Source organism: Nycticebus coucang, chromosome 9, assembly GCF_027406575.1.
Source record: "Nycticebus coucang isolate mNycCou1 chromosome 9, mNycCou1.pri, whole genome shotgun sequence".
Taxonomy (NCBI): domain Eukaryota; kingdom Metazoa; phylum Chordata; class Mammalia; order Primates; family Lorisidae; genus Nycticebus; species Nycticebus coucang.
The window spans coordinates 35,365,112-35,386,135 of record NC_069788.1 but is presented as its reverse complement, the minus strand read 5'-3'; the positions used below and the strand labels follow the sequence as shown (position 1 = coordinate 35,386,135).

The 21,024-nt window shown below is 46.5% G+C and overlaps 1 protein-coding gene across 3 annotated transcripts; it reads left to right on the top strand.

Moving 5' to 3' along the window:
* The first annotated feature begins 5,207 nt into the window (after positions 1 to 5,207).
* MYMX (myomixer, myoblast fusion factor) lies at positions 5,208 to 20,925 on the top strand. Of its 3 annotated transcripts, none has more exons than XM_053602124.1 (2): positions 5,208 to 5,308; positions 19,220 to 19,546. In XM_053602124.1, the coding sequence occupies exon 2, from the start codon at positions 19,292 to 19,294 to the stop codon at positions 19,544 to 19,546; it is 255 nt and encodes an 84-aa protein (XP_053458099.1). In that variant the 5' UTR covers positions 5,208 to 5,308; positions 19,220 to 19,291. The 3 variants fall into 3 exon arrangements, with proteins under 3 accessions (XP_053458099.1, XP_053458098.1, XP_053458100.1); XM_053602123.1 differs by lacking the exon at positions 5,208 to 5,308 and adding an exon at positions 18,642 to 18,755; XM_053602125.1 differs by lacking the exon at positions 5,208 to 5,308 and adding an exon at positions 20,791 to 20,925 and having other exon boundaries at positions 19,064 to 19,527.
* The last annotated feature ends 99 nt before the right edge of the window (positions 20,926 to 21,024 follow it).

Genomic DNA, 21,024 nt, shown 5'->3' with positions numbered 1-21,024 from the left:
GCCTGTGTTTCTACTTTTAATACATGAATATGTACCCACAAAAATATATACTATTGGTCATATGTTATAAACTTGTATAGGTAGGGTATAATTGGGCCCATTTCCTTTTGCCACTTGGTTTTCTTTTACTCAGCATCATGTTGTTGATATCTATCCCTACTGAAGCCTGAGAGTTAGTACATCGGCTTTATCTGCTTTATGGTATTCTACTGCACAAATAAATCTAAGTTTACTTTTCTGTTCTCCTATTCATACATAGTTGTTTCCTTTTTTTTTTTTTTGAGACAGAGCCTCAAGCTGTCACCCTGGGAAGAGTGCCGTGGCATCACAGCTCACAGCAATCTCCAACTCCTGGGCTCAAGCTATTCTCCTGCCTCAGCCTCCCCAGTAACTGGGACTACAGGTGCCCACCACAACACCTGGCTATTTTTGGGTTGCAGCCGTCATTGTTGTTTGGCGGGCCCAGGCTGGATTTGAACCCGCCAGCTCAGGTGTATGTGGCTGGCACCTTAGCCGCTTGAGCCACAGGCGCCGAGCCCACAGTTGTTTCCAATTCTCTTATTATTACAAGAAACATGAATGGCCAACCTTGTTCAGATCTTCCTGTGAGTATCTGTGTTAGTTTCTCAGGCCTACACCGAGAATTGTTGTGTTCTTGGAAAACAATAAAATTGAATTTCTAGGTTTATCAGATATTGCCAGAGTACCCTCTAAAATCATCAGGTCATTACCTGATCTCCCTCCAGTATTCCATACATTTCTATCTGTCCAGAGTCACATGGTAGCTCTTTTTGGAAATAGTTTGCATTTCCCCATTTGCTAGTGTGGATAAATAGCTTTTTCACATTTATGGATTATTCATGTTTTGGGAAATAGCCTTTTCTTTATTTTTTTTTGTGGTTTTTGGCCGGGGCTGGGTTTGAACCCACCACCTCCGGCATATGGGACTGGCGCCCTACTCCTTGAGCCACAGGCGCCGCCCCGAAATAGCCTTTTCTAATCCTTTATTTCTTTTTCTTTTTTCGTTATCATTTGCTTGTTTATTTTTATTTATTTTATTTATTTATTATCATTTTTTTTTTTTTTTGTAGAGGCAGAGTCTCACTTTATCGCCCTCGGTAGAGTGCCATGGCATCACACAGCTCACAGCAACCTCCAACTCCTGTGCTGAAGCGATTCTCTTGTCTCAGCCTCCCGAGTAGCTGGGACTACAGGCGCCCGCCACAATGCCCAGCTATTTTTTTGGCTTGCAGTTCAGCCGGGGCTGGGTTTGAACCCGCCACCCTCAGTATATGGGGCCGGCGCCTTACCGACTGAGCCACAGGCGCCGCCCTATTTATTTATTTTTTTTGTAGAGACAGAGTCTCACTTTACTGCCCTCGGTAGAGTGCCATGGTGTCACACGGCTCACAGCAACCTCCAGCTCTTGGGCTTATGTGATTCTCTTGCCTAAGCCTCCAGAGCAGCTGGGACTACAGGTGCCCACCACAACGCCCGGCTATTTTTTTGTTGTTGCAGTTTGGCCGGGGCTGGGTTTGAACCCACCACCCTCGGCATATGGAGCTGGCGCCCTACTCACTGAGCCACAGGCGCCGCCCGTTATTTATTATAAAAGTATATTACCATGGCCGGGCACAATGGCTCATGTCTATAATCCTAGCACTATGGGAGGCTGAAGTGAGTGTATTACCTAAGCTCAGGAGTTCAAGACCAGCCTTAGCAAGAGAGGGACCCATCTCTACCAAAAATAGAAAAGCTGGGGTGGCACCTGTGGCTCAACGGAGTAGGGCACTGGTCCCATATGCTGGAAGTGGCAGGTTCAAACCCAGCCCTGGCCAAAAACTGCAAAAAAAAAAAAAAAATAGAAAAGCCACCCAGGTGTGGTGGCTGGTGTTTGTAGTCCCGACTACTCAAGAGGGTAAGGCAAGAGTATTGTTCAACTCTAGAGTTTGAGGTTGCTGTGAGCTATGATGCCAAGGCACTTTACCAATAGTGACAGAGCTGGAGTCTGTCTCAAAAAAAAAAAAAAGTGTGTTACATATGATTAATACTAAATCTTGTTCAGTTATGTGGGATTGCAAGTTTCTCCTCCCAGCCTATGGGGGATTATCTTTTCTTTTTTTTTTTTTTTGTAGAGACAGAGTCTCGCTTTATTGCCCTCGGTAGAGTGCCGTGGCATCACACAGCTCACAGCAACCTCCAACTCCTGGGCTTAGGCGATTCCCCTGCCTCAGCCTCCCGAGTAGCTGGGACTACAGGCGCCCGCCACAACGCCCGGCTATTTTTGGTTGCAGTTTGGCCCGGGCTGGGTTTGAACCCGCCACCCTCGGCATATGGGGCCGGCGCCCTGCTCACTGAGCCACAGGCGCCGCCCGGGGGATTATCTTTTCACTTTGTAGTTTTTGGGGGTTTTTAAAATGAGATCTCACCATGTTGCTAAGGCTGGAGTGCAGTGGCTACTCACACTACTGATCAGCATGGGAGTTTTGATGTGGGCCACTTCACCTCTCCTTAGGCAACCTGGGGATCCCCTTCTCTTAGGAGGTCACCATGCTGATACTGAACTTAGTGCCGACACCTGATAGGCATAGTGCACTACTGTCCAGACACCTGATAGGTATAGTGCACTACAGTCTCCCCAGTAGCAGAGACTACAGGTGTGCACCACTATGCCTGGCTGTAGACTTTTGTTAATTAAAAGTTTTCAATTTATAGGCGGTGCCTGTGGCTCAGTGAGTAGGGTGCCGACCCCATATGCCGAGGGTGGTGGGTTCAAACCCGGCCCCTGCCAAACTGCAACAAAAAAATAGCCGGGCATTGTGGCAGGCGCCTGTAGTCCCAGCTGCTCGGGAGGCTGAGGCAAGAGAATCGCGTAAGCCCAAGAGTTAGAGGTTGCTGTGAGCCGTGTGACGCCACAGCGGTACAGTGAGACTCTGTCTCTACAGAAAAAAAAAAAAAGTTTTCAATTTACTATTGAAGCTAGGTGATCCATATATAGGGTTTTCTTATATCAGTACCATAATTTTGAAAATTACCATAACAAAAATCTATAAAACAGGCTTGGTACCCATAGCACAGTGGTTAGGGTGCCGGCCACATACACTGAAGCAGGCAGATTGGAACCCAGCCCGGGACAGCTAAACAACAATGACAACTGCAACAACAATAAAAAAAATAGCCGGGCGTTGTGGCGGGCGCCTGTAGTCCCAGCTACTTGGGAGGCTAAGGCAAGAGAATCACTTAAGCCCAAGAGTTTGAGGTTGCTGTGAGCTGTGACGCCACAGCACTCTACCCAGGTTGACATAGTGAGACTCTGTCTCAAAAAAAAAGAAAAACATATAAAACAAATTAATTATTTTAGCCAGGCATCGTGGTGGGTGCCTTTAGTCCCAGCTACTCAGGAGGCTGAGGCAGGAGGACTGCTCAAACCTAAGAGTTTGAGGCTACTGCGCGCTATGATGCCACAACTGGCTACCCAGGGTGACAGAGTGACTGTCTCAAAAATCAAAACAAAACAAAACAAAAACAAATTAATTCTCTGCTATCTCAAATCCATAAAGATCAGTGTCTATTATTTTATAGTTTGACTTTTCACATTGAGGTCTCTAATGCCAGTGGAATTTATTTTTGTAGCTGATGTGCCAGAAGATCCAATCTTATCTTTCCCTTATAGATGGCCAACTACAGCAGCCCCATTTCTGACCCTGAATGTCCCTTCTTCACTAACTAACAATTCTTCCTCTGCCCACAAGTTCTTGTGTCCATTTCTAATCTCTCTATTCTGTTCCTTAGTCACCGTATCTATTCTTGCAACTTGCCACACTGTTTTAGTACCCGAATTACAAGATAGGTCAGTTGGTATCTGCAGGGCCAATTCTCTTTTCCTTTTCTTCTTCAATATTGACTTGGCTATTCTTGGCCCTTTTTTCTCCCCAAATAAATTTTATGTCCAGCTTACCCATCCATAAAGAAAAAGGAAAAAACATTGTTGGATTCTTCATTGCAGTTGCATTGAATTTCTACATGAATTGTAGGGAGAACCAACATCTTTGTAGCCTTTGTGACATACGCTTTCCTGCTCATTACCTTCGTACATTTGTCTACATATTTAGATCTTCTTTTTTGATCCTTCTGTAAAAAATTTATTTTGTCCATTAAGGTGTTATCCAGTCTTTGTTAGATTTTTTTTTTCCTTGGGGCCTTGTGCTTTTTGCTAATCTCATTCCCCACATGAAATATGCTAGGCATGTCCTTTCTTAAGTCCTCCTCCAGGCCCTCTTCTACTCCCTCGATCCCGCTGTCCAGGGAGCAGCTGTTGCCTGCCTTTACTATCTGACTGTTCCCTGTGAAGCATTGCCAGAGGCTTACGCCTCTCACCCTCCTGGTCCTGTCAGCTGAGCCTGGGGAGAGTGACAGCTGTTTCGGTGGGAATAGTGGGCTGCATTCTATACAGGCTCCTCTCCTGGGCCACCTCCTCCTCCCTGGCCAGAACAGCTGTTGTCTAGATAGGGCAGGGCCCCACCTGTCACCTCTAATTACTCTTTTAGGCAATATCCAACTCCTGGCCCATTTTATTCCCTTCTTACAAGCACATCTCCCACCACCCAATTGCCTGTGCATGGGTTTATCACTGCCTAGAGTAGGTAGGCAGAGGGATGGTGCTCACAGGGAGGGGACTGTCTGTCCAAAGTGCACTATCTCTTGCCCTGGAGGAGCTACATTTCACAAGGTATTCTCTCAGTTGTAGAATCTGGGCTGAGATTCTCACAATGAGACATCTACTCAAGTAGATTGTCTCAGGTCTATTGTCCCAGGCAAGCGCTGTGATAAATGACAGGGCTGAGCTCCCAATTCCTGGCTAATATTCTGCCTTTTCCCTCCCATATTTCCTATGCCTGGCTGACTCCGGTTCCTGGAAGTAACCTTGGCAGCATCACCCGTGGCACTCTTTGCCTTGATGAGGCCTCCCTGGCTCCTTTTCAAAACTCCTTGTTTCAGGGCCAGCACTGTCCTCAACCTCCCACAAACAGGAAGGGCAGCACTGATTCCCCAGAGAACAGGAGGACAAAACATGACAGAGTCAGGCTGAGGTCTCACAGGCCTCCATGGATTCTTCCAGTGTTAACTGAGCCGTAGCTTCTGATCTAAGTGGCTGCTCGTGGCAGCAGGATGCTTCAACTCAGGAGGGCCTCGGACATAGAGATGTACTGGGAAGCAGGAGGGAAGGAAGGAAACAAGTATTTATCGGACACCTTGCCAAAGCCAAGCTCTGAGTCTCATGTTCTCCCCGTGTCTAATCTGGTCAGAGGTAGGTATAATTCATTCCAGTTCCCATTCTAGGGAGGAGGTCCCCCACACAGCACAACTCCTGCCCCCAGTTATGCAGTGTCCAGCCTGCTCAGACATCCAGAGTGGCCCTGAGAGAAGGTCCCAGAGCCTGTGTGTGCATCCTGAACTGAGTGGTACCCAGATGCATTTTTTCTTGCAGGTCATACTGGCTGTGTGCAGCATCCTCTGCAGCCCCTCTATAGAGACATGCAGAAAAGGGTGGGATGAGCAAGAGGCCCAGTGCTCCTGGGCCTGGCAATAACTCACTAGCTCCACTGCAACTCTAGCCACCCCATGCTTGCTTTCCCTACCTGCTGTCTGTCACTGGGGACTCTTAGTGTGCCTGTTCTCTTCACCATTGTCCCCAATGCCTTGCACAGGCCTGGCACACAGTAGGTACACAATACTTGTTGACATGAATGACCCTATTACCTGATACCTGGGTATGAGGCTGGTTGGGGTCCCTTTAGTGCTTATGGATGCACTGAAGATTCAGGGAGTGGACAAGCAAGGTGGACTCCCGGGGCTACTTAGTGCCAGCACACCGTCCTGTCCACAGAAAAACCCAAACTGTATAAAATAATTTTAAGAAGTATATTCTGAGCTGAATGTGTGTCACCACAGCCTGGGGAGGGAACAAGCTCTCAAGAGGTCTTGAGAAAATGAGGCAGCTGGCTTACCATTTGACTTTACACATTCATGGAGATAGGAATTACAGGTAAAACTATAAATCAGGACATGGAAGATACACTTTGGCTTGGCCCCAAACAGTGGGACATCTCAAAGTGTGACCTTACAAATTGTAGGTTGATTTTAGAGATGCGTTAGTTGACAGTTGGCTGAAATAGTTAAGCTTCGTCTAAAGACCTGGAATGAGTAGAAAGCAATGCTTCAGGTAAGATAGGGGCTCTGAGGCGGTGTGGTGCCTCACGCCTGTAATACTGAGCAAGAGTGAGAACTCATCTTTTATTTTATTTTATTATTATTATTATTTTTTTGTGGTTTTTGGCCGAGGCTGGGTTTGAACCCGCCACCTCTGGCATATGGGACCGGCGCCCTACTCCTTGAGCTACAGGCGCCGCCCCAGAACTCATCTTTTTTTTTTGTAGAGACAGAGTCTCACTTTATGGCCCTCAGTAGAGTGCCGTGGCCTCACACAGCTCACAGCAACCTCCAACTCCTGGGCTTAAGCGATTCTCTTGCCTCAGCCTCTCGAGTAGCTGGGACTACAGGCGCCCGCCACAACGCCCGGCTACAGAACTCATCTTTTAAAAAGAAAAAACCTAGCTGGTTAGCGGAGCGTTGTGGCAGGCACCTGTGGTTCCAGCTACTCAGCTATTCTGGAGGCTGAGGCAAGAGAATCGCCTAAACCCAGGAGTTGGAGGTTACTGTGAGCTGTGATGTTACGGGACTCTACAGAGGGCTACAAATTGAGACTCTGTGTCCAAAAAAAAAAAATAGCTGGGTGTTGTGGTAGGTGCCTGTAGTCCCAGCTACTTGGGAGGCTGAGGCAAGAGGATCATGAGAGTGAGACTGTCTCCAAAAAAAAAAAAAAAATAGGGGTTCTACTAGAATGCTTGAATTAAGATAAGAGGGTCTTCTATAATGTGACACAATACCTGAATCGGGTTGGAAAGTAAGACACATTATTTTAGGTTAATAAACCCATTTTAATGAGATTTTATTGTTTATACCGATGACTCACCAAACCTCTTAAAGGAATTTGGGCAAGAGGGAAAAAAAGGTCAGAGTCCAATCCTCAGTCCTTAATTTCACAGGTTACTATCCAGATATTTTTTTTAATTGACTTTGAGGAAACAGGAGGCTTGGTCAGTTTCCTCAAAGTCGCCTGCCTGCCTGCTGGCCGCAGAGCACTGGAGATCAGGGAAGTACAGAAAGAACCCATTCCACAAGGACAGACTGGGAGCTAGAAGAAAACTGCTCCCAGGCAGCTTCGTTGCTAATGAAGATGGTTATCTTGCCAAGAAGAGCTGAGGAAATCCACAGCAGAGCCCTTGGTTTCCCTGCCTTGGAGAAAATGTCTGAGGCAGGCCAAGGGGGACTGGGGGCTCGTGGAGGTGAGGATAAGAAGAAGCGAGATAATCCCAGGAGGAGCGGGAGAGAAAGGGAGCAAACTAAGGCTAGGTCCATTCCTTGGGTCCAGCCCCTCCCTCATCTCCCTTTCCAATCCCCTGTGGTATTTCCTATTGTTCCCAGAGACAATAGTCTGTTTCCTTTGCTGGCCTCACTATCCCAAGCTCCGGGAACCCTTTACTCTGTTTACAAGAAGCAGGGGTTGGGCAGGAGTCTGAAGATCTTATAGCTGGAAGATCCCGCAGCTGTGGAAATCTAGTCTGGGAAGGGTGAGATGTGACTTACCCAGGGTCACATCACCCAGCAATCTTGGGCCAGCTGTTTTTGGAGCATCCAGAGTGCCCTCCAGAATGTGCACTGTTTTTTTTCTGGAGACATTCTCACTTTTTCACCCTTGGTAGAGTGCTGTAGCATCACAGCTCACAGCAACTTCAAACTCTTGGGCTCAAGCGATTCTCTTATCTCAGCCTTCCAAGTAGCTGGGACTACAGGTACCTGCCACAGTGCCTGGCTATTTTTAGAGACTAGGTCTTGCCCTGGGGTTCAGGCTGGTGTCAGGACTCTGAGCTTAAGCAATCCACACGCCTCAGCCTCCCAGAGTCCTAGAATTACAGGCATGAGCCGCCAGGTCTGCCTAGATTGTGAACTTTGGTGTTTCCCAGAAGGAACCTGGAGGCCTATCTTACTTCCTTGGCCTTGGTGTGATTCAGTTCCTCTCTGCCAAGGCTCTCTCCAGCTATTGTCACACAGATCCTGGGAGTGTGTTTGGTTAATGGAGCCCTGGTGTATGTGGCTTACACAGGCTCTGGGGCAAACAGGCTCAGGTTTGGATCTTCTCTCCAAGAACACTCATTTATCTTTCTTACAACAGATGTTTATAGCCAAGCTCTGCAGACACAGCAGCAGATAAAATAATTCCTACTCTCATGGAATTTACATTCTAGTGTGGGAAATAGATAACCAGCAAGATAAAAAAGTAAAATATAAAGCCTGTCTGACAAAGAAAGCAGAGGAAGGGCATGGGAGGGGCAGCAGGATGTGAGGTTGAGGGAGTGTACATTTAAATAGGATGGTTGGGTGACTTTAGGGCAAAAATTGAAGGGGGTAAGTGATGGAGCGTTGTGGATAGCTGGAAAAAGGCCCTTGTAGGCAGGAGCAATAGTAGGTGCTTTTGGGGCTCAGGACACATTATCCCAAAATATGACTATAGATGACTAGAATATGCCACCCCAAAATATACCTCGTTGGCATATTGATTATTTTAAACTGATTATTTTGAGAAACTAAAGACACCCAAGTTGCTCTGAAAAACTGCCCTTTTGTAAAGGTAATTTACACTCATAAAGGGAATTTTTATTGGTATTTCTATCTTTACCAAGAAGAAAGCTGCTCTAAAACACCTTTTATTACCTGGAAAACTTTCTCTGCATAACAAGGCAACTTTTATTTGCCACTCACTTCTTCTCATTTCTTAGAATTTGTCTCCATCATCTCCCAGAAGCCCCAAGATTCCATTCCTTTCTGTGGCTCAGCATGGTATTTAAACCTCAATCATGTGACCACTAGCTGGAGTCTCATATTTTTATGGAACTTTCACACATACATACATAATCAAAATTGTTTTGCTCCTGTTAATCTGACTTATATCATTTTTTGGTTTGTTTTGTTTTTTGAGACAGAGCCTCAAGCTGTTGCCCTGGGTAGAGTGCTGTGGCATCACAGCTCACAGCAACCTCCAACTCTTGGGCTCAAGCGATTCTCCTGCCTCTGCCTCCCAAGTAGCTGGGATTACAGGTGCCCGCCACAACGTCCAGCTATTTTTTGGTTGCAGCCATCATTGTTGTATGGCAGGCCTGGGCTGAATTCGAACCCGCCAGCTCAGGTGTATGTGGCTGGCACCTTAGCTGCTTGAGCCACAGGCGCCGAGCCGTGACTTATATCATTTTAATTTATAGACCAGCTAAAGAACTTAGAAGAGTAGGGAGAAGCACTATTTTTCCTCCACTATAGTCTGGCAATCACAAAGGAACCTCACTGATTGAGACCTGCTGGCCCCAGGACTACTGCACATTCAGGATTCTGAGACCCTTAACAGAAAGCTAGCTGAAGTTAAGATTCTTGCACCAACAGGCTCCCAGGCCAGGGTCTGGTCAAAGAGAGAGTGGTGGCCTCTTTTTTTCCTTTACTGAATTTAGATTAGCAGGAGAAAACTCCTTGAGTGGTTTGTGTGTGACATAGTTCTTGTATAATGACTCTACTATTTTGAGAGGCTCTTTTTTTTCTGGTATATGGGGCCGGCACCCTACTCCTTTGAACCACAGATGCTGCCCAAAGTCTTCTATCTTTTTAAATGGCTGAATAGTATTCCATGATATACATATAAACTTTAATAACAGGGTTTTTTTGGGGGGTAGGGACAGAACCTCACTGTGTCACCCTCAGTACAGTGCCATGGTGTCACAGCTCATAGCAACTTCAAACTCTTGGGCTTAAGCGATTCTCTTGCCTCAGTCTGCCAAGTAACTGGGACTACAGGTGCCTACCACAATGCCCAGGTATTTTTTGTTGAAGGTGTCATTGTTGTTTAGCTGGCCCAGGCCAGATTCGAACCCGCCAGCCTCGCTGTATGTGGCCAGCGCCGTAACCACTGTGCTATAGGTGCCAAGCCGTTACAAATTAATTTTAAGATTTCTTTTTTTTTTTTTTTGTAGAGACAGAGTCTCACTTTATTGCCCTCAGTAGAGTGCTATGGTATCACAGCTCACAGCAACCTCCAACTCCTGGGCTTAGGTGATTCTCTCGCCTAAGCCTCCCGAGTAGCTGGGACTACAGGCGCCCGCCACAACGCCTGGCTATTTTTGTGTTGCAGTTTGTCCGGGGCCAGGTTTGAACCCACCACCCTTGGTATATGGGGCTGGTGCCCTACCCACTGAGCCACAGGTGCCGCCCCATGACAAATTAATTTTGATAACACCATTTGGAGGTAGAAAAATATCACATGTATATATGCATATAAACATACAGACAGAAGCAGATCGAATTTTAGCCACATGCTAGGTAGGATAATATAAAATTCACTAGTTTATAAAAGAATAGCTGGGTCTAAATTGTGTTTCTGGCAAATGGGACAAGTTAAGTTTACCTTCTCAGATGGCTAAAGATTTTTATTGATATTTGTGGAAAAGACAAGATTTTTCTTTTTTTTTTTTTTTTTTTTTGTAGAGACAGAGTTTCACTTTATGGCCCTCGGTAGAGTGCGGTGGCCTCACACAGCTCACAGCAACCTCCAACTCCTGGGCTTACGCGATTCTCTTGCCTCAGCCTCCGGAGCAGCTGGGACTACAGGCGCCCGCCACAACGCCCGGCTATTTTTTGGTTGCAGTTTGGCCGGGGCTGGGTTTGAACCTGCCACCCTCGGTATATGGGGCCGGCGCCTTACCGACTGAGCCACAGGCGCCACCCGACAAGATTTTTCATTTGCTCACTTTCAAAAAGTTCTCCCCTCACCCAATCTAAGATATCAGTCAAGTGACTCATCATCAAAACTAATAATTCTTTTATACCTTACAATCAATCTTTTATGGCTTATTTACAGATGCATCTCCAAATAGGCCATAATAAGATTCAGAATAGCCTAAGCCCGGGAGTTGGAGGTTGCTGTGAGCTGTGATGCTATAGCACTCTACGCAGGGTGACTGCTTGAGGCTCTGTCTCAAAAAGAAAAGAAAAGAAAAGAAAAACCCAGGTGGGCAGGCACCTATAATCCCAGCAGCTTTGGGAGGCTGAGGTAGCAGGATGCCCACAACCCAAGAATGAGGTTACAGATGAGTGCATCACTGCACTCTGCTCAGGGTTTCGGGTGGGATTCTCTCTCAACAACAACAAAAAAAAAAAAAGAAAAGAAAGAAAAAAAAAACAAGGAAAAAGATCATACTATCAGACTGGATTTGAGGAAGATTTTACAGCAATGTGGTAAAGTATATATATATTTTTTGCAGTTTCTGGCCGGGGCTGGGTTTGAACTCGTCACCTCCAGCATATGGGGTTAGTGCCCTACTCTTTTGAGCCATAGGCGCCACCTGGTAAAGTATACTTTTCATAAACTGAATACTTTTTCTCCCTACCCAATCTCTGCAGAAATCACAAACTATTAGTGGATTTTCATATTTTCATGGTGTTACAGTACAAGTATAGTACAAGTTTCTTTTTACAGGACATAATTGGAAACAATGGTTATATTACTAAGGCTTGGACTGGGATGTCATATTTGAAAATGTGCATAGAAGTGATATGACCAGGTTTGTTTTTTTTTTGAGACAGAGCCTCAAGCTGTCACCCTGCGTAGCGTGCTATGGCATTACAGCTCACAGCAACCTCCAACTCCTGGGCTCAAGCAATTCTGCCTCTGCCTCCCAAGTAGCTGGACTGCAGGCGCCTGCCACAACGTCTGGCTGTTTTTTGGTTGCAGCCATCATTGTTGTTTAGCGGGCCCCGACTGGATTCGAACCTGCCAGGTCAGGTGTATGTGGCTGGCGCCTTAGCTGCTTGAGCCACAGGCGCTGAGCCAATATGACCGGTTTTAAGGAAATATTTAATCTTATAGAACCAAATAAAAGCCCCTTGGGAGAGGGGAACTGGCCTGGTACATTACACACTAGGTTGCCTTACAGATGAGTAAGGAATGTTACTTCCTGGCAGGCCTGAGAATCTTTTTTTTTTTTTTTTTGGTTTTTTGGCCGAGGCTGGGTTTGAACCCACCACCTCTGGCATATGGGACCGGCGCCCTAGTCCTTGAGCCACAGGCGCCGCCAGGCCTGAGAATCTTAATATATTTTGGGAACCTCAAGAAGAGGAAGTTCACCCAAATCTATAGGTATTGCAGGAGAAGTCTGATGACAAGTCCTCAGCTTTACTTCCTAGCTTGAAAGGCTTTAAATGTCTAGACTGAGATTCCTTATTAAAAGTTCCAGCAAAGTAGACTTAAAAACAGACTATATGGTGGTAAATTGCCTTCTTGCTACACTTATGTAAATAGTCAGGGCAGATTTAATGAGACTAGACTTATTGCAAATAAATTAGTCTTATTCTGATTATTTTTGGCATAAAAGGGGGTGAAAGTAGAAAGAAAATTATGTTTCAGTAGCAAACAGTAATGTATACATTAATAGATTCTACTCTTCTTTAAAGATTTGTTGTTGTTGTGTTTGTTTTGTTTTTTTCTTTTGAGACAGAGTCACACTTTGTCACCCTCAGTAGAGCACTATGGTCTTATAGCTCACAGCAACCTCAGACTCCTGGGCTCAAGTGATTCTCTTGCCTCAGCCTCCTGAGTAGCTGGGACTACAGGCACCCACCACAACACCCAGCTATTTTTTTTAGAGATGGGGTCTCGCTCTTGCTCAGACTGTTTTGAACTCCTGAGCTCAAGCAATCCACCCACCTTGGCCTCGCAGAGCGCTAGGATTATAGGTGTGAGCCACCATGCCCAGCACTTCATTGAAGTTTTATTATCTATGTGTATATTGGACTGGATCCTTAATTTTTCTAGTTTCCTCCAACATCTTGCTGTATGACTCTCCAAAGCAATGTTTCTAATTTCTCCTACTCATCTGTAATCAATAAGAACAAAAACTTCTCTTCTCCTGAATCCCTGAAATCTGAAGCTGGATAATTTGATATACACTTCAGAGAAATCATGTATAGACGACCTTCATGCTCATTGCTATGTGGTCTACCCAGGAATCATCAGAGGCATTCAAACTGCAAAAGATGCTTTCAGACTAACATCTGGAATTCTTCTAAACTGGATACCTCTGGACCTAGAAACTGGTTTATAGTCTACTTCAATCAGTAACTTTAACTCTTTAATTTGCATAGAAATGCCTTTTTTTTATATGGGTCTCACTCTTTCCCAGGCTAGAGAACAGTGACTTCATCATAGTTTGCAACCTCAAACTCCTAGGCATAGTGATTCTCCTGCCTCAGCCTCCCGAGTAGCTGGGACTACAACTATGTGCCACCACACAGCAATTTTTTTTATAATTTTTTTGCAAGAGGTCTTGCTATATTGCTGAGGCTCATCTCAAATTCCTGGCCTCAAGAGATCCTCCCAGAGTGCTACAATGCCCAGCCCACAAATGCCTCTTTAATGGCTTGTGGGACAATCTACCAACCCAGTTTCTGGAATGTGAAACTTGGGTAAGTTTCAGATGTGAGAATATCTGAAAAACCACCCCACAGAATGTAGAAGACCAGAATACATCACCCCACAAAATACCTCTTTGGTATATTGATCATTTGAAGCTGGTTATTTTGAGAAATTTCAGACAAAAGGAGTATCTCTGAAAAGTTGCCCTTTCATAAAGTAATTTTTTTTTTTTAGAGACAGAGTTTCACTCTGTTGCCCTCAGTAGAGTTCCGTGGTGTCACAGCCCACAGCTACCTCCAGCTCTTGAGCTTAGGTGATTCTCCTGCCTCAGCCTCCTGAGTAGCTGGAACTACAGACACCTACCACAAGGCCTGGCTATTTTTTGTTGTAGTTTGGCAGGGGCTGGGTTCAAACCTGCCACCCTCAGTATATGGGGCCGGCGCCTTACTGAGCCACAGGCACCGCCCCTAAAGGAAATTTTTTTTTTTTTTTGAGGCAGAGTCTCTGGGGTTGAGTGCTGTGCTGTCATATCTCACAGCAACCTCAAACTCCTGGGATCCTCTTGCTTCAGCCTCTAGTCTCAGACTGATCTCAAACTCTTGAGCTCAGGTGATCCACCAGCCTTGGCTTCCCAAAGTGCCAGGATTGTAGGCATAAGCCACTGTACCATGCCTTATAATGAGAGAGGATAGCCGAGAAGGGTGAGGTCTAGGAGAACAGGTCTTCTCAAGGAGGCCACAAGGATACACATGCAGGGTCCTCTCCACGGTGACTCAGCTCTTGGGAATTTGTAAACTTAACTTCCTGAAACTTGGAAATTTCCAAGTTCTGTGAAATCCTGTAGTTCTGTAGGGGCAGGAATAGCATCTCCCGCTTGATTCAAACTGGCCAATGAGAAGGATACCTGTGGGGTGGAACTTTTGACTGTTGATAAAAAGAGAAAGACCAAGGCAGTCAGGGAGCGTGGCCATTTGGAATTCTTCTATGCCATAAGCTCCCAGGTGATAAATAAAGCCCTTCCTCTTATAAACGTGGTGTTTGAGTGCTCTTTCTCTCCGTTGGGCCTTGTCTTCCTGTAACAATAATAGAAATTTAACATAAAAGAAATTCTCATCAGCATAGTTGTCTGTATTAAGAAGAGAGCTGTAGAAACTTTTTTTTTTTGATACAGTCTCACTATGTCACCATCAGTAGATTGCTGTAGCATCACAGCTCACAGCAACCTCAAACTCTTGGGCGTAAGTGATTCTCTTGCTTCAGCCTCCCAACTAGCTGGGACTACAGGCACTCGCCACAACACCCCGCTATTTTTTATTGCAGTTGTCATTGTTGGTTTTTTTTTTTGGTTTTGTTACTGGAATTTCTTTTTCTTTTTTTTTTGTAGAGACAGAGTTTCACTGTATTGCCCTCGGTAGAGTGCCCTGCTGTCACACAGCTCACAGCAACCTCCAACTCCTGGGCTTAGGCGATTCTCCTGCCTCAGCCTCCCGAGTAGCTGGGACTACAGGCACCCACCACAACTCCCGGCTATTTTTTGGTTGCAGTTTGGCCGGGGTTGGGCTTGAACCCGCCACCCTCGGTATATGGGGCCGGCGCCCTGCTCACTGAGCCACAGGCGCCACCCTGGAATTTCTTTATTCAGTGAGTCCTTGATCTTGGGGATTTGAAGCAGTTGTCATTGTTGTTTAGCTGGCCCAGGCAGGATTTGAATCCGCCAGCCTTGGTGTATGTGGCGGGCACCATAATCACTGTGCTACCGAACCGAGCCAGAGAACTGCAGAAACTTTTCTGCATAACAAAGCCACTTTTAGTCACAGCACATTTCTCCTCCTCACCCTCCTAGAATGTCTCCATCATGCTCCAGAAGCCCCAAGCTCCTATTTCTATCTGTAGCTAAGGATGGTATATAAACCTCAATCACCTGGCCCCTAGAGTCTCATGTTTTTGTGGGACTCACATGCATACATAAGTAAAATTGGTTTTTTCCTGTTAATCTCTCTTATGTCAATTTAATTTGTAGACCAAGGAAAGAACCTAGAGAGGGGAAGGAAGCAATATTTTCCACCTCTACAGCTCCAGGCCCTGAGGTAAAGTTAACTGTGCACTGAGGCAGAGTTAAGAAATACCAAAGGTGCTAGTGTTTCTAAGGCTGAGTGAATAAGGCAAGAACTAGAAGTTGAATCAAGAAGCCAAGAGAGGTCAGAAAGCCCAGGGCAAGGTAGGTCACAGAGTCTTTGACTTTAACTCTGAGTGAGATGGGAGCCATTGGACCACGTGAGCAGAAAAAGGACAGGTATCCAATTCCCATTTTATAAAGATCTTTCTGGTCACTGTGTAGAAATGGGAAATGAACACCAGTTATGTGGCTACTGCAATAATTCTGGCAAGGGATGATGGACACTCAAATGAGGGTAGTCAGAGTGGCATCAGTGACAAGTGGTCAGATTCTGAGTATTTTAAGAGTAGAGCCACCAGGATTTGCTAATGTAGGTATCGATCCATGATAGGAAGATAACAGGAATAACTTCTGCCAGGCATGGTGGCTTACACCTGTAGTCCCAGTATGGAGAGTGGGCTGTGAGACTGGCAGGGCCCTCACAGCCTGGATAACATTCAGAAAATGAACCCCCAACTGCTTTCCGTCCGTTCCCAAAACAGCCATATTCCTTTCTTCATGCTCCCTCTGCCAGAAGTCACGTAGCCCTTTCTTTGTGTAGTTAACTATGCGGAGATCCTTGAGATCTCTCCTTTCTTTCTCCTTTTCATATGCTAACAAAGTAGTAACCACTAAGTCACACTTCTTTGTTTTGTTAACTATCACCGTGATCTTTCCCTTCTTGCTTCTTGTCATAGGTTAACGAAGTTGAGTAGAAATCATTAACAAGATGGTTTGTCTTTATTAAAGTTATTTACATTTTCCTATTGTACTGTAAGACCAAAACTATGTCTTTTGTTTATGCTATTTTCCCCATTTTGTCTATGCTACTTCCCCCTGTACAGATACTATAAAATAAAGCTGGTCTTGTGCTTTGGCGCTGGCTGTAACCATCAGCTCAGTCACACCTCCCATCCCATTCTTTGTTTCCGTCTCTTCTCTTATGCTCTATTTTTCTCAGTCTCCACCAATTCTACTCTGGTTCACTTCCCTTTGCTGCACTGGTTCGCGACATCCCAGCATCTTGGGAGGCTGAAGAAAGAGGTTCAGTTGAGCCCAGGAGTTCGAGGTTGCAGTGAGCCGTGATCATATCACTGCACTCCAGCCTGGACAACAGAGCAAGATCTTGTCTCTAAAAGAAAAAAAAAAAAGGAACGCCAAGTTTTTGGCCAGAGTAACTACCTAGAAAGATGCAACTGCCATTTACAGAGATGGGCAAGCCCAGGGAAGGAACAAGTCAGGGGTAAGTTCAGGCCATTTATCTGTGTGTGACTTAGGTGAATTGTTTAACCACCCTGATCCTCAGTTTCCCCATTTGCACAATAGTCCCCTGCAGGGTGGTGGTGAAAATTGAGTGAGATCATGAACTTGGAAGCTTGGCATATGTGTGAATTCAATATATACCTCATATACAGCCTTGGGATAACACATAGCTATCACACCCTCTCAGGAAACAACTAAAGACAGCTCCTCTCCCCTGTTTCCTTTGGGTAAAGTGAGATAGGCTTTCTTGATCTGGTAAGTTTTGTCCAAGATTTTTTGTTGTTGTTGTTTGTTTTTTTCTAAGACAGTCTCACATCTCACTCTGTTACCACAGGCTAGAGTGAGCTGGCATCATAGCTTACAGCAACCTCAAATTCCTGGGCTCAAGCAATCCTCAGCCTCCATGAATAGCTGGGACTACAAGCACGTGGCATCAGGTCTGGCTAGCTTTTTCTAGTTTTTTAGTAGAGACAGGGTCTTGCTCTTGCTCAGGCTGGCCTTGAACTCCTGAGCTCAGGCAATTCACCTGCCTCGGCCTCTCAGAGTGCTAGGATTAGTGCTGTGAGCCACCGTGCCTGGCCTCTTTAAGGTCTTTGACGATGATAGTGATGCTGACGATGTTAATGGCAACTGCAGATGGGGATGGTGACAAATGATCATGTTCCCAAGGCTTTGAAGTTTATAAAACCCTTCATGATCATTTTCTCATCGGAGTCCAGCAGGGCAGCAATTATACCCATTTTATGAAGAAAGAGAATGAGGTATTAAAAAGAACAACAACAACAAAAAAAAAAAACCCAGGCTATCAACCCATCAAGATAAACCTGGCTACCTCATAGAATTTCATGTAAACTAGGTTGAGGGAGGTAGGTAGAGAATAGGGTCATGAAGGGTGCATCCCTCTTCCTGTTGTAAGGGGAATATTATCCAGCTGTGTCTAACTGTGCCCACCTATAGGATGGACTGTGCCTCCACTTCTCTACCCTCAGGGGGCCCAGCCCTGGTCTCCCTACTTCAGCCACTCAGCATGCCTAGTGTTCAGATGTCTATCTGGGCTACAAATGTGTGTCTGCTTGGGCAAGTGGGTCTCACGTGTCATCCCATTCCATTTACTCCTTCCAGTTAGTCCAGTTTTTTTGTGTTAGTTTGCTTTGAGACAGAGTCTCACTCAGTCACCCTGGGTAGGGTGCCACAGCATCTCTCAACCTCAAATTCTTGGGCTCAAGTCATCCTCTTGCCTCAGCCTCCTAAGTAGCTAGGAGTATAGGCGTCTGCCATCGTGCTCAGCTGGTTTTTCAATTTTTAGTAGAGATGGGGTCTCACTCTTCCTTAGCCTGATCTCCAACTCCTGAGCTCAGTCAACCCACCTGCCTTAGCCCCTTCCAGAGTACCCAGTTTTTAAGTTAACAGAGGAGGAAACTGGGGCCCAGAAAAGTCAATATACTTAAGGTAACACAACTAATTAGAAAGTGCAATCTGGATTCCGACTCTGAGGTCTGTACCCACTAAAGGAAATTATATATTTTGTCCTCTCTTCTACTCCCAGACTGGAAGAGGGGGGTGAGCCCAGCTGCCCCTCCCCTCAATATACCAGGTGCCAGAATGCAGCTGTCTCTTCATTGTTCCCCTACCCGGCAAGCTATAATTGGTGGGCTGAGTTGGGTGGGGCTACCCTGTGTTGTATCCAGTGAGGCTATCTTCACTGCAGGCAAATTCACCCAGAGATTGATTCTGAGAAGTGGTTCTAACTGGTGAGAGCTGCCACTGGTGAGCTGCCACTGATGAGTGGCGGGAGGGACCTGGGAGGGTAGGGAGTATCAGGTCAGGGAGGATCAAGAGCCCACAAAAGAAACATTCAAATTGCCTGAGGGAGAACTGTCAGACTGAGGGAACAGTGGTTCTCAAAGTACTTTCATTGTTACAAAGGGGTCATGACCCACAGGTTGAGAACTGCAAATCCTAGGTGGACAGAGGAAGAGGAGGCAAGAAGGGATGATTAGAGGATGAGAAGGTCCGGGCAAGGTGGGAGCCTGAAGAATGGCAAGCCATAGGTGGTCTTATTGCCTGTGTTACTCTTACCGTGGCTCAGTCTCCCCATCTGCACTCTGGTGAGAAACCTTCTGCCCCAGCTACCTTGCCAGAAGACAGGGCTTCACAAATTGAGGTCTGGGGAATATGAAGTTGTGAACTGATAGGAGGGGGAATTTCTGCCCACCTTGTGTCTTTGCCAGGTTAGGCACAAGCAGGAAGTGCAAGCCTAAAGCCTGGGTTGCCTACACAGGCACTGACCCACTGACCCTGCCATGCCCGCACCACTGCTCCCGCTGCTGTTGCGAGTGCTGCTGTCTCGTCTGCTGCTGCCTGCTGCCCGCCTAGCCCGCCAGTACCTCCTGCCCCTGCTGCGCCGATTGGCCCATCGCCTGGACTCCCAGGACATGCGAGAGGCTTTGCTGGGTTGTCTGCTGTTCATTCTCAGCCAGAGACACCCGCCGGACGCTGGGGAGGCCTCCAGAGTGGACGGCTTGGAGAGGAAAGAGAGGTTAGGCTCCCCAAAATGAGGCCACGCGTCCTGGCAGCAGCTTTCTCCATGGAAATGCTTTCTTCTGGAGCAGGACAGTCTTGGCACCAGCACTGACCTCAGCTTGCCCAGTGGGCAGAAGACATAGTGGGGGCTGGGCTGTGTATGAGAGGGTTCTAACCCAGACATGCCTTCCTGCTCCCAGCAGAAATGTCTTTCTGGAAGGATGCCAAACACCTAGCAGAAAATTGATCATTGTTCCTTCCCCTCCTCCAGAGACCTCTCCCAATCACCTCTGGCCTCTAGGGGGAATAGGAGCTGATTTCTACCCAGTGCCTGCAAATGGGGACATTGAGGTCCAGTGAGGAATAATGCTTATTATTAACCTAGCAACAAGGGACGATTTAGCTGAGAGATGAGATTTGAATCCAGAGTCCAAACTGTCTTCCAGACTCAGGACCTACCTTAAAATAAGATTTTGGTTCTCTGTGGAAGTAGACTTGTTCCCTAAGCACTGCACTCAGCAAGTGATCAATAAATATTGTTGACTTGAATTCTTGGGATGCCTTTGAAAAATCTAATCACCCAGACTCCAGCCCTGAAAGGAGCCTGAAGAATGGCAAGCCATAGGCGGCCTTACCGCCTGGTTTACTCTTTTTTTTTTTTTTTTTTTTGCAGTTCTTGGCTGGGGCTGGGTTTGAACCCACCACCTACAGTATATTGGGCCGGGGCCCTATTCCTTTGAGCCACAGGCGCCACACCGGCCTGCTTTACTCTTCCGTGTCTTAAACCCAACCAGTTTAACCTGGCTAGGCAGCCGGTGGGGGGCGGACTAGGAGGGGAGGACAAGTGCGAGGCTTTGTTTTGCCCTCAATTCCATTGTAGGTCTGGGTTCAGTCTGTATGCCACACTGTTACCCGGTAAGGGTGTTGAGTCTGTCTCCAAGGAAGGCAGGCTGAACAGAAAGGAGGAAAATGTCATTGAATGAGCTTGGAGACTTCTCCGCTTAGTGGTGGTGGGAAGAAGGAGATTTGTTTGCTAAGGGACTCAGTGGGCAGCCACTCTGGGCAGCAGTATCCTTGAGGGACATTCCACGCTAGAAGAGGTCTGGGGTAGGTAAGGGACCCAAAGAATTCCCCGCGTCGTTTCCTCCTGCCCAGTGGGAGGCACCTCAGGAGTCAAATCAGAGTTGTTAGACATATTTGCATGCTAGCCTCCGGATAATTTGCTTATTGTTCCCAGGCAATAATCCTCCCTCCCTGATGAATCTTGCTCTCTATCCAGGGCCAGGGGAAGATAGTGAGGAATACAGGGCCCTTTCGGGACCTCTGTGTCCTCCCCACATCCGCCAGAAGCCAGAGTTCGGCTAAGAAGTGAGACCAGAGCTCTGCACCCCCATCTCAGCCCTGCGTGACTTTCCGACAGCAGACCCCATCTGCTTCCTTCAGAAGTCCTCCAAAGCCAGGAAACGTGTTCACCTCTCGGGAAGGCGACCCGAGGACAGGGGAGAAGTGAAGC